Genomic DNA, 16,791 nt, shown 5'->3' on the forward strand with positions numbered 1-16,791 from the left:
AGTTGGTGAGGGACAGGGAGGCCTGGCGTGCTGCAGTTCATGGGGTCGCAAAGAGTCAGACACGACTGAGCTACTGAACTGAACTGATCCAAAATTTCACTTAACTGAGCATCTTATATTTCACCTGGAGCCCTGCTGCTGCTGCTGCTAAGTCGCTTCAGTCGTGTCCGACTCTGTGCGACCCCATAGATGGCAGCCCACCAGGCTCCCCTGTCCCTGGGATTCTCCAGACAAGAACACTGGAGTGGGTTGCCATTTCCTTCTCTAGTGCATGAAAGTGAAAAGTGAAAGTGAAGTCACTCAGTCGTGTTCAACTCTTTGCAACCCCATGGACTGCAGCACATCAGGCTCCTCCGCCCATGGGATTTTCCAGGCAAGAGTACGGAAGTGGGTTGCCATTAGTTACTAGTAAAAGGGCCAGTAGGCAAAGACAACAGATGTTGCCTTTATTGATCTATTGTTTCAGGATGGAAAGAGCCCTGGAACAGAAGTTAGGTGCTGATTTGTGGGGTGACCTTGGGCAAGCCCCATTACTTTATCATAGTTTTCTCAAGAATAGAGGTTGAGTGAAAAAGCCCTGCCCTGCCCCTCTCACAGCGTTGATATGACAAGCAAAGGAGATGGCACCTGTTCCAGTGCTGTGAATGGACAAAGTCTCTGTCACATGAAGCAGTGGGCAGTGTGACATCCCATTGCACAGTGAAGAGAGAACAGTTTAAGGAGGGCTCTTCTATGTGCTGAGTGGATCCTTTGCCTTTTAGTTTTAAAGTGGACCGTTCTGATATACTTTCCACTGACCTACTAGGTTGACAAAGAAATGAAGCAGAAATCTGGTCTGATTTCATATAATTCAGGGTCAGGCTCCTGGGCCGCTGGCTATGTCTTGAGGCTTATTACATAAAGCAGCTTCCTCAGATTTTACATTCACTGGTCGAGCTACAGGGCCATCAGATATTCTTTTCAAGTATCCTGTAATTTCTTAAGTTATGTTAGAAATCCAGCTGCTGGGCAGGGCACAGGCTGTGTATAGCTAATACACCATTTGTGTAAAATTGGTACATTTAAATAAAATTAATTTATTTGCACATGTGAAGAATATCCTCAAGAGCATGCCCAAGAAATTGGTCACATGGTTTGCCTTTCGGGAAAAAGGGCTGAGTGGCTGGGCAGGGGATTGGGAATTTATTGTACACCTTTTTGTCACTTTAATTTTGAACCAGGTGAATATATGATTTGTTGAAGAGAACAAATATAAATTTGTAAGGGAAAAAAAGGACATAAACATGATTTCTGATGAAAAGGAACTTTTGACAAAGATCCCTTTAGGTCCAATCTAGTTATCATAAAGAAAATTTCCACCAAGAACCTGTAGAGAGCATAATTCCCTTTTCTCATCCCAGAGGGCAGGCTGCTTTGGGGAGGAAGGGTGTTTGTGCCTTGGCAGGCCTGCTTGAGGCCAGTGGCCAACAGAGCAGAAACACAGGGACAGCTGTACCTGCTTCCCACGAGAAGGGAGTGTGCATAGCACTGGGGTGGTGTGTGCATGGCGGGTGGGGGGACATCCTAAATCCACATAAGATATTAACCTGAGGGGCTTCTTCCACAAAGGTTCAGCTCCTGGAGGCTTTAGTATTTGATTTCTTATGATAATTTTCAAACTTACAGAAACATTCAGTAGTGCTGTGAATAACTATGTGCCCGTGACTGATTTTAAGAATGGGTATTTATCTATCTGCATGATTAAGAGACCCTGACACTTGACTCCTAAGTGCTTCAGTATGCATTTCCTAATAATAAGAACATCCCCCAGCACCATTATTACATCCAAGAAAATTTACCATTTTCTCAGAATATCTAAGACCCAGTCCATATTCGATTTCCTCATTATTCCTCTTGTATCTTTTATAAGTGAGGTTTTTCGGTTTGTTTTCCACATCAGGATCTGATTGAGGAGTCTAGAACAACCCCCTCACCAATTTTTTTTAAATGAGTTTTTAAAGGTACTAGGTAAGTGTATTATAGATTTAGTTTGATTATGGTTTCATTTACTGCTGACTTCTACTTCCTATAATTCTGAAAACTGAAAGTTAGTTCTCAAGGCTTGATTTGTTTTGGGTTGAACTCCTGTGGGTTTTGATCACGCCTCTTACAGCTCTGCTGGATCATTCTAATGACAGGTGAATGGATGCTCCGAGTGTGCAGCTGACTCCACGGAAGGAGCCCAGTCTCCCTTTCCTTGTCCTCAAGCTCCTGGGAAACATTTTTCTCTCAGATGAGGGGTGAGGGCTTGACTTAAAGCACGGACCTAGTATATTGTTTATTATTAATAGTGACAATAATTGTCATTTGACAGCAATGACGGTGACAGTAATAATGGCCATTATTCATTGAGCAGCCTTCTGTGTTCAGCATGTTATATATGGATTTCACTTGTTCTTCACAATGGTTCAAGGAATATAGGTTATCAGTACACTGATTGTACGGATGAAGAAGTGGAGGCTTAGAAAGGTTAAATCATTTGAAAAGCTTAACTGTGAGCCAGGTAACTCCAGAACTCACTTCTAGTCTATGGTCCCGTAACTTGCAAGTTCCTCAACTGTGGTAACTCTGGGTTTCTTAATAAACAACTGAATAATAGCAAATGCTCATGTATTACTACATGCCAGGAATAGTTGCAGGGGCCTTACATATTTTATCCTCCCAACAACTCTAATGAGGGCCATCTCACTGATGAGGAACAAGGGCATGGAGACATAAAGTAACCTACCTGAGACCACAGAGAGAATGGCAGGGCTGGGAACCAAATTCAGACCATCTATCCCAGTGTCCATGCTCTTAGCCAAGCACTGTCCTCTAGCTAAGAAAGGATTTATTAAAGGCTGTTAGGAAGCTTATAGGATCTCCAAGAGGGCCAGAGATCAGGCTCAGAGGGCTGTGTGGCTGGAAACAATGCCCATATCACACAGATCCAGCCAAGACAAAATAGCAGTGGCTTCCAAGCGGAGGGAGCAGGAGCATCGAGTGGAAAACTCTCCAGTCATGGGATGAAGATGCCTCAGACATTACAAAGGGTTTCACGCAGTGGTTGGTTTCTGAAGCCTCTGGAGTCTGTTGAAATGGCACACCATATTCTAATCTTCTTTCCCTCAGGGGACTATCTTGCACGGCAGGTGCAAACGTGGATCAAGCAGTATCGAGCCTCAGAAACCAGCACCATTCCAGCAATGGAGAGGCTCATCGAGTGGCTGCCCCTCCACCTTCCCAGGCAGCAGCGGACCACAGTGGTGCACGGGGACTTCAGGTCGACTCGGCATGAGGAGGGTTGATATTTAGATGTGGAAAGTGATGGGAAGGGCATCTGAAGGGGAAAGAAGCAGCTGGTCTTGCCCCAGTTTACTGCTGACAACTATCCATGCACACTTATCTCCCTGTGCATAGCCTTTAGGGAAGGGTTTGTCAGGTTTGACACTATTGACATTTGGGGCCTTTGCCACAGCAAGAGTTAGTACCACCCCCAGGTCCGAAGGCACAAGCACAGACTCCAGTTGTAACTACTGCAGGACAACCACCTCCAAAACTGCATTGCTGTCAACAGCCACAGCAATGATTTTACTCATGAGTCTACAGTCTGGGGACAAGATGGCTTGTTGGAGTGACTTTAAGGCCAGGGGCTGAAATCACCTGATGGCTCACTCACACATCTGCACGGGGGCAGAGGAGAGATGGGCTCCCTGAGTCTCTCTCTGTATATCTATGGTTTCTCAACTAGTCTTTTCAGTATGGGGCTTCCCAGGTGACTCAGTAGTAAAGAATCTCCATGCCAGCGCAGGAAATGCAGGAGATGTGGGTTCAGTCCCTGAGTTGGGATGTCCTAGAGGAGGAAATGGCAACCCACTTCAGTACTCTTGCCTGGGAAATTCTATGGACAGAGGAGCCTGGTGGGCTACAGTCTATGGAGTCAAAAAGAGTCGGACACGACTGAGCGACTGATTGCACGCACACGTACTCTCCAGTATAGTAGCTTCTGGGTAGCTGGACTTCTTACCTGGTAGCTCTGGGCTCCAAAGGTGTGTATTCTGAGGGGAGAGGGCCAGGCAGAAGCTGATCACCTTTTCTATCCTTGTCTTGGAAGTCACTCAGCACCACTTCCACCTGCATCATAATTGTTAGAAGTGAGATGCTTCCAAAGGTGAAGGATTAGACTCTTCCTTTTGTGGCAGGAATTGCAGACCTGTTTTAAAACCATCTCAGGGAAGGAGAATTACCAGAACCTGGATACTGTCTCTAGGTGGCGAGGGCTGCCTCACCAAAGCTGTGGCCCTTGGGAGAGGAACACAGTTGTCCCTTGGCCTTGTGCTGAGAGGGGGCTGAGGAATTAATACGCAGGCCCCCTTCCCATTGCCTGTTGGTATCCCCGTTGGCTGAGCCAGAGGGCAAGGGAGCTGGTGGACGCAGCCCATGCAGGCTCCTGGGCACACGGAGCACAGAGGGCTGGGAAGTGTGTCTGGAGGGGCCAACAAAATGAACACTCAGCATGGAACACTCCCCAGTGGTCAGTTTTCTTAGTGCTGTCTCCATTCCTTGTGGCTCCTTCAGGCTGGACAACCTGCTATTCCATCCGGAAACTGCCGAGGTGCTTGCTGTCCTGGACTGGGAACTTTCTACCTTAGGCGACCCTCTTGCCGATGTGGCCTACAACTGCCTGGCTCACTACCTGCCATCCGGTTTTCCCATTCAGCCAGGTAGGAACTGCTGCTGTGGGAGCAGGGATGGAGTCTCCTCCATTCTCAAAGATTTGGGCAAACTCAGCTGAAGTAGTTGGTGATTGGGCTCCTTCATGAAATTCAGGTATTTAGTATTTCTTCCACAATGTCATTTTTAATGACAGCATAGGATTTCATTGTTAAAGAATTAACTCATTCAAGGCATTTGGTTTGATTTCTATTTGGGTATTTGTTTCCAGTTTTTTTTTTTGTTAATTCTTACTAACTTCCCTGTGCTTCCACAAAAAGGGCAGTGAATATCTGCATAGTAATATCTTTGCCTGTATATAAGGTATACTCCTAGGATAAATTCTTGGAACAGAATATATTATATGCTTCTGAACCATCAAAATGTTACAAATGAAGAAAATCAGTACGATTTTTTTATCTGTTGCAGTTATCTTTCATAATTTGGTGAGATTTCTTTGAATACCATTTTTTATCAAATGACTGATAGAAAATAATATGCATCCACCCTGACCTGTGGTCCAGATGGAACTTGGAGGCCCCTCATTACTTCTTTTACTGCCAATTTAGTCCAAAACTTTGAACAACCAAGTTATGAAGAACAGATTCATGCTGGGATTCCAGACATCTTAAAATGATGACCTATAACCCTTTGAACTAGTTGTGAGACTTATTTCCAAGGGACAAGGTGATTTTCAGAATTCAAATATTGGGAGCTACAGGGGAGCATGAGGTCATTGCCTAGTCCTGGCTCTGTCGCTTCAGGGTTGAGCGACTGTGATTTGACTGAGCTGGGAATCCCTACTGCAGAGGAGTATTTCAGGATGTACTGTCTTCACATGGGGATCCCTCCTACTAAGAACTGGAACTTCTACATGGCTTTCTCCTTCTTCCGCATCGCTGCAATCCTGCAGGGAGTCTACAAGCGCTCACTCACAGGTAATGGGAGCCTAGGAGAGCCAGCCTCAGGGTGTGAGTCACAGCCAAGAGGCTTCTCTCCCTGAAACCCTCTCAGGACCAAACTACAAAGTTCAGGTAATTCAACCATTTGTCAGCAAGTGTATATCATATATTTTTAAGAAATATTTAGAATTTTTTTAAATTATTAAAATAAGGTACAAAACTTTTTAAAAGTAAAAACACATAATAAGAACTCAATCATATAGAAGAATATAAAATCGTTTTCCATTCTTTTTGGCATCACTCCTTAAAGACAAAGCTACTGTTAAGGGTTTTGGGCCCCAGTTTTTCTGTATATCTGTTGTCTCTCCTCTCTGTCTCTCTCTGCAAGTTTTATAAAAGTGTGATCATTTTACATGTTAATTTTTAGTACCTTGATATAAAAATTTTTTATCCCAAAGAATTTTTATGAAATACTATGGATGGCATCACCGACTCAATGGGCATGAGTTTGGTGAGTTCCAGGAGTTGGTGATGGACAGGGAGGCCTGGTGTGCTGCACTTCACCGGGTTGCAAAGAGTCGGACATGACTGAGTAACTGAACTGAACTGATTGTGTGTATATATATATACATTTATATATTATGGCCATATATATGTATTTGACAACTATGTAAGGCAAATTCCTTATTTTTTTCCACATAACAGTATTTCACTGAGACCTTTCCATGTGAGTATGTATAGACATCATTCATTTTGCTATAGTACGTTCCATGGTATGGATATACTGTAATGTATTTAACCAGTTACCCTAGATGTATCTTTGGATCGTCTGCAGATTTTCAAAGTCACTTAGTGGTTGGTGGACATCTTTTCTTACTCATATTTGAATATATCTGAAGGATAAATTCCCAGAGTTAGAATTTCTGGGTTAAAAATTTGTGTATTAAAAATTTTTTTAATGTTGCCAAATTGCCCAGTGAGAGGATTGTTGAAGAAGAAAAGATTACTGTATTTTCTTTGATGATCCTCTTACATATATGGGAAAATATTTTATTTAACCAGTGTTTTCTAGATTATATCTTTAAAGTTTGAACGTTTGAGAAGAAAAGTTTGGCTACTTAGAACTGATGGTTCAATATATACATGGGCCACCTATGGAGTGTTTATATATATGCAAGTATGGCACAGTGTTACTGTGCCAATTTAGTTTTCATTCTGAATTCTGTAGGGTAGAAACTGAAATAATCTATGTGAATGTGAAGTCACTCAGTCATGTCCGACTCTTTGCGACCCCATGGACTGTAGCCTACCAGGCTCCTCTGTCCATGGGATTCTCCAGGCAATAGTACTGGAGTGGATTGCCATTTCCTTCTCCATAGGATCTTCCCAACCCAGGGATTGAACCCAGGTCTCCCGCATTGTAGACAGAGGCTTTACCATCTGAGCCATAGCCTAAATTATTTAAGAAGGTATAAAGACAGATTAAAATTTGTTTCCTATGTAGAAGGAAAGCAATTAGAAAGCAGGAAGGTAGAATCTCCCAAAAGACTTCCCCAAAGACTTAGCAATAGTGACTAGGCCAATAGCATTAAGTACCCATAATCATCCACATTATAATCTATAAATTCCATTCTTACCAAAAGGAACCAGGGCACCTTGGAGAAGTGACTGATTGTAGGTCTAGGGCAGAATATCCACAAGATGAATCTGGAACATCTTCCTGTACCAGAAAGATAGGAGGTTGTTGAGAAGGTCATATTTAACTGTCTCAGGAGTCCACTTGAATAGGCTCCCACTTGCTAATGACAGGAAACTTTGAGCACCAGTAAGGATGAGAGCTGGAATGGATGGATGACACACATCAAGTATGTTTAGATCCATGAGTAAAGAGTGATACTAAAAGTCTCACTGGTGACTAGAGGCTGAGAGGGAAGCAACCCATTCTGATAATTGGTAAATGAAGGGGAAAAAGTCAACCACTTATCCTGCCTTTCCTATACAAATTAGATGTCATGTTAAACAAATGATTAATGAGGAAGTTTTTCTTTAGAGAAGCATCCTGGACCCAGTGATAGAATTAGCATAGCACCAATTTGCCATCCCAGTACATGAATGCATCTGGAAAATAATTGTTAATGGTGCTAAAATCATCAAGAGAGGCAACCAGACATTACATACCTCCTGATGCTGCCTTCAAAACTTGAACCTGGATCTGACCAAGCCTCTAGTGCCAGCCACCAACTTACAGCCACCAGCTTACAGGGAACAGAGATTCAGTGGAGCACATTAAATAGTACCACTGAGACAAAGCCACTCACAAAAATCCAGATTCTGGGAAACTTCACAGGGAAACAATTCAGTTTCTTCAACAAATGAAAAAGGTGATATGATGTTGAGACTTAAAAGATATATTAGCCAAAATCAGTATTTGGACCTTATTCAGATCCCTGTTTGAAAAAAGAAATGTTGTGAAAGAAATTTTTGTGAGTCAGTCTTAACTATCTCAGGGACTTAAAAGATACATTACCCAAAAACAGTATTTGAACCTTATTCAGATCCCTGTTTGAAAAAAGAAATGTTCTGCAAAAAATTTTTGAGACAATCAATGAAAAATTAATTCTGACTAGATAGTTGAGGATATTAAGGCGTCATAGTTAACTGTTGTTTAAGCGTGATAATGATATTGTGTGGATGTTTTTAAGTCTTTGTTTTTAGATATAAATGAAATATAAGTATAAAGATGTGGTGTTTGGGATTTACTGCAGCAAAATCCAGGGCAGTGGAGTGGAAAGGCAGGGGATGAAACAGGATTGGCCATGCTTTGATGATTATTGAACTGAGTGGCAGAAACCTATAGGTACATTAAATTCTTCTCTCTAGTTTTGTTTGTCTTTGAAATTTTCCAAAATGAAAACTTAAAAAGGCAAATAGAAAGAAGCCCAGCAGTGGGTTTGCTAGTACTATGGGGACATCTTAGCTTTGTGCTCATCAGTACCCAAGGCTTTCTGGTAGCATTTTGCTCTCAGCCAGGGTGTCAAAACCTTCTGTGAAAGGCAGTTGCAGTAGGGGAATTGATCATGCCTTCACTCCCAAGAGCCTCTGCTAGGTCAGGCACCATGCCAGCAACGCCTTGCTGTTGTTGTTCAGTTGCTCAGTTGTGTCTGACTCTTTGCGACCCCATGGACTGCTCGCCAGGCCTCCTTGTCCTTCACCGTCTCCCAGAGCTTGCTCATATCCATTCAGTTGGTGATGGCATCCAGCCATCTTGTCCTCTGTCGTCCCCTTCTCGTCCTGCCTTCAGCCTTTCTCAGCATCAGGGTCTTTTCCAATGAGTCAGCTCTTTACATCAGGTAGCCAGGGTACTGGAGCTTCAGCTTCACCATCGGTCCTTCCAATGAATATTCAGAGTTGATTTTCTTTAGGATGGACTGGTTGGATCTCCTTGCAGTCCAAGGGACTCTCAAGAGTCTTCTCCAATACCACAGTTCAAAAGCATCAATTCTTCAGTGCTCAGCTTTCTTTCGGAGAAGGCAATGGCAACCCACTCCAGTACTCTTGCCTGGAAAATCCCATGGACGGAGGAGCCTGGTGGGCTGCAGTCCATGGGGTCGCTAAGAGTTGGACACAACTGAAGTGATTTAGCAGCAGCAGCAGCAGCTTTCTTTATAGTCCAGCTCTCACATCCATACATGACTACTGGAAAAACCACAGCCTTGACTAGACGGACCTTTGCTGGCAAAGTAATGTCTTTGCTTTTTAATATGCTGTCTAGGTTGGTCACAGCTTTTCTTCCAAGGAGCAAGCGTCTTTTAATTTCATGGCTGCAGTCACCATCTGCAGTGATCTTGGAGCCCAAAAACATAAAGTCTGTCACTGTTTCCACTGTTTCCCCATCTGTTTGCCAGGAAGTGATGGGGCCGGATGCCATGATCTTAGTTTTCTGAATGTTGAGCCTGTTAACAATGTTGTGATAGCTTCAGGTGAATAGCACTTATAGAGATACTTGGTATTGCCCTGGGAAAGTGGATTTTGGAGAAAAAGGATGTGTTTCAAAGGCATTCTCTCTGTGATATCATCACAGGAGATCTGGGTTCATCCTTAGGTTGGCAGGGATTGATTTATAGTCTGTACCAGGCAACCCCACATATGATTTTCCTTCATTAATAAGTTGATGCTGAGGTTTAGATTTCTTATAGATGGATGCTGAAATTCTAGAAAGATAAGTGCTGGTGGCTGCAATTTAGGAAGATGCCATGGATGTGGTCTCTTCTGCTAGGACTACATTCAGGAAAATATATCAGAAATGATCACTTTAAATCAATCCAAGCTCATACAAATGACTTTCCAAGAGACAAAGCAGTACTGTGAGAGTAATATCCAATTAAGGGGATGAAAATGTTAAAAAATTCTTTGTACCCTCTGTTAGAAAAGAAAATCACTATGAATAACAATGAATGCAAGGTGGGGGGCTGTCTTTTCTTTCAATGAGATATGTACAGTCTGAGTTAGGAGGGGAAAATAAAGTCTGTAAGTCCATGAACCAGGGAAGGGGCTGCCTGCTTTCCAACTGGCCCCCAGTGCCTGGGTCCATACTCATTACCCGGAAGGTGATTAAGTAAAGACTTGCTGAGGTCCAGTGGGCTGCATCCTCTGCTGTGTAGCAGATGGATCTGGTTTTCAATTTGTAAGGAATAGCCTAGCCTAATATCTTTAAAACCAAAGCTGCATGCAAATGGTTCTTTTGAGAAATAATACTTGACCATGGCAGGAGCCAGAAGTAAAATAGCCTCTGCAAGTGAAGTCGCTCAGTCATGTCCGACTCTTTGCGACCCCATGGATTGTAGCCTACCAGGCTCCTCTGTCCATGGGATTTTCCAGGCAGTAGTACTGGCGTGGATTGCCATTTCCTTCTCCAGGGGATCTTCCCAACCCAGGGATTGAACCCAGGTCTCCCACATTGTAGACAGACACTTTACCATCTGAGCCACCAGGGAAGTCCAGGCCTCTGCAAAGATCCATTTATTGATACAAAGTAAATGATGAAAACAGTCTCTTTAAAACATAGAAATTCTAAAACTAATCCAGGAGAACTGGCTATGAAAGTTCAGTTCAGTCTCTCAGTCATGTCAGACTCTTGCAACCCCATGGACTGCAGCATGCTAGGCCTCCAAGCCCACTATAAAAAGGGAATATTCACAGTATAAGGAGACACAAGGATATATCCTAGATACATTGAGTGAGTGAAAGAAGCCACACTGAAAAGAATATGATGTACAAATTTATATGACATTCTGGAAAAAATGAACTACAGGAATATAGATCAGTGTTGTACCCTAGGGGCAAGGGTAAAGGCTTGACTACAAACGGATGCTGTGAATATTTGGAGATGATGGGAATGTATATACTATATCCTGATGGTACTGTTGGCTGCCTGACTAAACTTAAAGAATTGTACACTTTATAAAGAGGATGTATGTATACTATATCTTAATTTAAATTTTTTCAAAAAAGCCTTCATGCATGTATTAAGTAAAAAAAAAAAAAAAGGCATGACTAGAGTGAATTCTGCAATGCTGACAGTGGTGTTGATCTAGACAAAATGGTGCCCAGAAACTAGCCATTAATCCAATCCCCTGTGACACTGTTATCAGTTTCATGGCAGGGCTTCCTGTAGCCCAAGGTGATAGCAGAAGTGCTTTGGGGAATTCCTGATTTAATTTAGATTCTTTAGGAAAAGAGATAAAGCGCAGGGAGCAGGCTGACTGAGTCCAACTTCTGGCTCCCAGCTCCCTAAAGTAAGCTTGGGCCCATTTCCTTCCTAAGACTTGGATCTTTGTTCAGTTCAGTTCAGTTCAGTCACTCAGTCGTATCCGACTCTTTGTGACCCCATGGACTGCAGTGCACCAGCATCACCAACTCCCAGAGTTTACCCAAACTCATGTCCATTGAGTCGGTGATGCCATCCAACCATCTCATCCTCTGTCGTCCCCTTCGCCTCTGCCCTCAATCTGTCCCAGCATCAGGGTCTTTTCCACTGAGCCAGCTCTTCGCATCAGGTGGCTAAAGTATTGGAGTTTCAGCTTCAGCATCAGTCCTTCCGATGAACACTCAGGACTGATCTCCTTTAGGATGGACTGGTTAGATCTCCTTGCAGTCCAAGGGACTCTCAAGAGTCTTCTCCAACAGCACAGTTCAAAACCATCAGTTCTTCAGTGCTCAGCTTTCTTTATAGCTCAACTCTCACATCCATACATGACTACTGGAAAAACCATAGCCTTGACTAGACAGACCTTTGTTGGCAAAGTAATGTCTCTGCTTTTTAATATGCTATCTAGGTAGGTCATAAGTTTCCTTCCAAGGAGCAAGCATCTTTTAATTTCATGGCTGCAGTCACCATCTGCAGTGATTTTGGAGCCCCAAAAAATAAAGTCAGCCACTGTTTCCACTGTTTCCCCATCTATTTGCCATAAAGTGATGGGGCCGGATGCCATGATCTTAGTTTTCTGAGCTTAGTTGAGCTTTAAGCCAACTTTTTCACTCTCCTCTTTTACTTTCATGAAGAGGCTCTTTAGTTCTTCTTCGCTTTCTGTCATAAGGGTGGTGTCATCTGCATATCTGAGGTTATTGATATTTCTCCCGGCAATCCTGACTCTAGCTCGTGCTTTATCTAGCCCAGTGTTTCTCATGATTTTCTCTGCATATAAGTTAAATAAGCAGGGTGACAATATACAGCCTTGACGGACTCCTTTTCCTATTTGGAACCAGTCTTTGTTCCATGTCCAGTTCTAACTGTTGCTTCTTGACGTGCATACAGATTTCTCAAGAGGCAGATCAGGTGGTCTGGTATTCCCATCTCTTTCAGAATTTTCCACAGTTTATTGTGATCCACACAAAGGCTTTGGCATAGTCAATAAAGCAGAAATAGATGTTTTTCTGGAGCTCTCTTGCTTTTCCCATGATCCGGCGGATGTTGGCAATTTGAGCTCTGGCTCCTCTGCCTTTTCTAAAACCAGCTTGAACATCTGGAAGTTCACGGTTCACATATTGCTGAAGCCTGGCTTGGAGAATTTTGAGCATTACTTTACTATCGTGTGAGATGAGTGTAATTGTGTGGTAGTTTGAGCATTCTTTGGCATTGCCTTTCTTTGGGATTGGAATGAAAACTGACTTTTTCCAGTCCTGTGGCCACTGCTGAGTTTTCCAAATTTGCTGGCATATTGAGTGCAGCACTTTCACAGCATCATCTTTTAGCATTTAAAATAGCTCAACTGGAATTCCATCACCTCCACTAGCTTTGTTTGTAGTGATGCTTCCTAAGGCCCACTTGACTTCACATTCCAGGATGTCTGGCTCTAGGTGAGTGATCACACCATTGTAATTATCTGGGTCGTGAAGCTCATTTTTGTACAGTTTTTTGGTGTATTCTTGCCATCTCTTCTTAATATCTTTTGCTTCTGTTAGGTTCATACCATTTCTGTCCTTTATTGAGCCCATCTTTGCATGAAATGTTCCTTTAGTATCTCTAATTTTCTTGAAGATATCTCTAGTCTTTCCCATTCTATTGTTTTCTTCTGTTTCTTTGCATGACCACTGAGGAAGGTTTTCTTATCTCTCCTTGCTATTCTTTAGAACTCTGCATTCAGATGGGTATATCTTTCCTTTTCTCCTTTGCTTTTCTCTTCTCTTCTTTTCACAGCTATTTGTAATGCCTCCTCAGACAGCCATTTTGCTTTTTTGCATTTCTTTTTCTTGGGGATGGTCTTGATCGCTGCCTCCTGTACAATGTCATGAACCTCCGTCCATAGTTCACCAGGCACTCTGTCTATCAGATCTAGCCCCTTAAATCTATTTGTCATTTCCACTGTATAATTGTAAGAGATTTGATTTAGGTCATACTTCAGTGGTCTAGTGATTTTCCCTACTGTCTTCAGTTTAAGTCTGAATTTGGCAATAAGCAATTCATGATCTGAGTCACAGTCAGTTCCTGGTCTCATTTTTGCTGACTGTATAGAGCTTCTCCATCTTTGGCTACAAAGAATGTAATCAATCTGATTTTTGATCTTTGTAAAATGGGGATTACAGCAGTCATGTAACTCTAGGAATTCAGTGAGTTGCACATCAGACACTCAGCATCAAGTCTGGTACATGTCAAGTGCTCAGCAATGGTAGTAGCTGCTGATGGAACAACAATACTGTTATACATTAGTACTATTAAGGGTTGTTTAAGGGGTTCTCACTGGTTTTCTTTGCTTCTGCTTAGGGCAAGCAAGCTCGGCGACTGCGAAACAAACTGGGAAGCTGACAGAATTTATGTCTAACCTGGCATGGGATTTTGCAATCAAAGAGGGGTTCCAGGTTTTTAAGGAAATGCCGGCCACCAAACCATTAATGAGGTCCCACCACACATGGTCCCTGCTGAGGACCCCAGGCACGAGGAGTTATGTCACCTCCACAGACTCTTCTCTAGTTCATGCCTCAAAGGGAGCTCTGATCTTCTCTCCAGAAGGCCTTTCCCCCCGAGTCAGGGAGCTATATCAGCGGCTGAAGGAGTTTATGGAGCGACATGTGTACCCCGCTGAGCCAGAGCTACAGCGTCACCAGGCCTCAGCCGAGAGGTGGACCCCCTCCCCACTGGTCGAAGATCTCAAGGTAAAGCAGCCTTTCGTTAGCACAGCCCAGCCTCAGCTCGTCCACTGGCCATATCTGTTCCTTCTTAGGCAATGAGAGATGGAAGATTGAGTTCAATGGTCTCTGCTTGCCACCACCACTAGAAAGAGTCAGCCCTAGATCACTCAGTTTCACTTCATTGCTCTTTCTATGTGACCGTGTCTCGGCCTGATACTTACCCCAGGCAGAGGAGTGCCGAGTCTGTGGCTTATAACTCTGAAGCAGGTGGACTCATTTTATACATGTCTGAATCATGTAAATTTGAGACTGAGTGATATAAATTGCATCAGTTAAATGACACTCTTTTTAAAGAATCCGTAACATCAAACCTGAAGGGCCACATCAACTGTAAACTATGTTTATGCTCCTGACACACGGTGACATCAGTTTAGTGTATAATGGAAATACCTGCTGTTCTTTTTCAGGATTGGTCTTGGCTTGTGTTAGTTCTTAAGTTATCTGAGGTCTTCAGGAGCACATATTCTGCCTGTGATCCAACCAGACCTACTTTAAAATGAATTGGCATTATCTCTACTTTCAAACCTGTTTCAAATTAACCAGAGTTCAAACATGGCAAGATTAGAAAGAATTCATGACATAGAAAGAGTTCTATAAAATTCTCTGGCCTCTGAGATGGTGACTGTCAACAATTTGATTTATAGGCTTCCAGTTCCATTTTTCTACTACATAGTAATATATATATTATTCCTATAATATATATAGAAACTATATATATATATTTCCACATCCTATTGTAATGAAACTGTTTTATTCAATTATTTGAATCTCCCACTGGCTTATGTTATTTAATGATGTATTCCATGTCAGTGCCTGGAGGTGGATCCCCGAGGGGAGCACATTGGGGGTGCACCGTAATTTGGCTACCCTGCCCCCGGCTGAGAGACACTGTGGGGATCTCAGTGTAGGTCACTCCAGGTCACCAAAGCAGCAGAGTGAGCTGCTAGCTGCTGACATGGACAGGGAGGCTGAAGAGCCAGCTGAAAGAAACAGTGGAAGCCAAGGGGATGCTGGCTGCTAGGAGTGTGGCCACAGCTGTCACAGGGCAATGGCCAGGAGGTCTCCACTGGATGCTTCCCCAGGACACTGAGATTGCGGTGGGAATTTTCAGCCAGTCATGTGTAGGTCCCATGCTCATGTGTTGATGCCCCTGAAAGTTTTACAGTGAGAGCAGCGCAGAATAAGAAGCAGTTTGGGTCCTGTGCAAGCAGGTGTGTCAAATGCTGTTAAATGCTTCTATGTCCACTTACTGTTTCTACAGTGTCTTTTTTTTTTTTTTTAACTTGTGGCTGGCTGGGTCTTCATTGTGGTGCATGGGCTTACTCTAGTTGTGGTGTGCGTTGACTTTTTTTCCCTCTTGTTGTATCTCTTACACAGGCTCAGTAGTTGTGGCCCATGGTCTCTAGAGCACACGGACCCTAAAGTGCTCCGGCTTCTCTAGTTGCAGCCTTCTGGCTTTGTTGCCCCACAGCACATGAGATCTTAGTTCCCCCACCAGGGATCGAACCTGACACCTTCCCCCCACCTGCCCTCCCCCTACCCAGTGAAATCACTGTGTCCTAACCACTGGACTGCCAGGGAATTCCTGAATGAGACCATTTTAGGTCCTTTTCATCAGTAAGGTGCATACCATTCTATACTCCTATTACCTTATGAAATGTCCTATACCCCACCTGCTGACCTGCACACTTAATCCTCACGCATTAGATGTACCCGTCCAGTGCACAGAAGTGTTGGAAAAGCAGACGTTATTGCTATGGACACCTCTAGTTTCTAAGTGAATCTATAAGAAAAACCTAGAGAATATTCTACCTGTGGTCATACCTGAATGGGAATCATAAGGACCACTAAGATTATTGGGGAGAGTAGTAAAAGAATGGCTCACAGCTTTTATCCAAAGTGTCATTACTACTCATAAGTGAGAAGTATTTGGTATTTATACTACATCTCACAAATCCTATGAGGTAAGCGTTATGAACCTCAATTTAAAGGTAAGAAATAAAATTTGTCTAGGGACACAACTAGAAATAGTATCACCTGGACTCAATCCAGATCTTCTGGGCTCAAATCTGTGTGTTTTCCCCTCCCACAAGGAGATGATTCTATTCACTTCCTTATTCTTCCTCTTCTCAGAACTCCCTTGCTTCTTTTCCTAATTCTCCTTTCCTTTCCTGCTTCATTTGTTCCAGTTAATCTGTCCTTCCTCTCCTTGGTCACTGCAGTCTCAGCTAATTAGCTTAACACAGTCATGAGACGAGTGTATGTGCTGATTCTAGAAGTATATGTTCTAGAGCGCAGCCCTCATGTCATGGAAGAGCCAGCAAAGTGGTACCCTCCCAGTGGGAAGACTTTCCATCATCACTAGTATTTATTGCAGCCCCAGCTTCTGAGTCCAACACTCTGTGTTCTCTGTGTTTCCTAATTAATCTTTCCAACAATCTAGTGAGATGCGTGCTTTGAACATAGGTTGGCT

The 16,791-nt window shown here is 43.1% G+C and overlaps 1 protein-coding gene across 1 annotated transcript in view; it reads left to right on the forward strand.

Moving 5' to 3' along the window:
• The window catches only part of LOC128062347 (acyl-CoA dehydrogenase family member 10), a 49,058-nt gene that overhangs the window by 21,974 nt on the left and 10,293 nt on the right, over positions 1–16,791 (forward strand). Inside the window, exons 10-13 of the mRNA XM_052654798.1 lie at positions 3,151–3,301; positions 4,597–4,742; positions 5,496–5,669; positions 13,894–14,282. Of these exons, the coding sequence (XP_052510758.1) occupies positions 3,151–3,301; positions 4,597–4,742; positions 5,496–5,669; positions 13,894–14,282 (860 nt within the window). The remainder of the gene's footprint in view (positions 1–3,150; positions 3,302–4,596; positions 4,743–5,495; positions 5,670–13,893; positions 14,283–16,791) is intronic.

The sequence above is a fragment of the Budorcas taxicolor genome, chromosome 17, assembly GCF_023091745.1.
Source record: "Budorcas taxicolor isolate Tak-1 chromosome 17, Takin1.1, whole genome shotgun sequence".
Lineage (NCBI taxonomy): Eukaryota > Metazoa > Chordata > Mammalia > Artiodactyla > Bovidae > Budorcas > Budorcas taxicolor.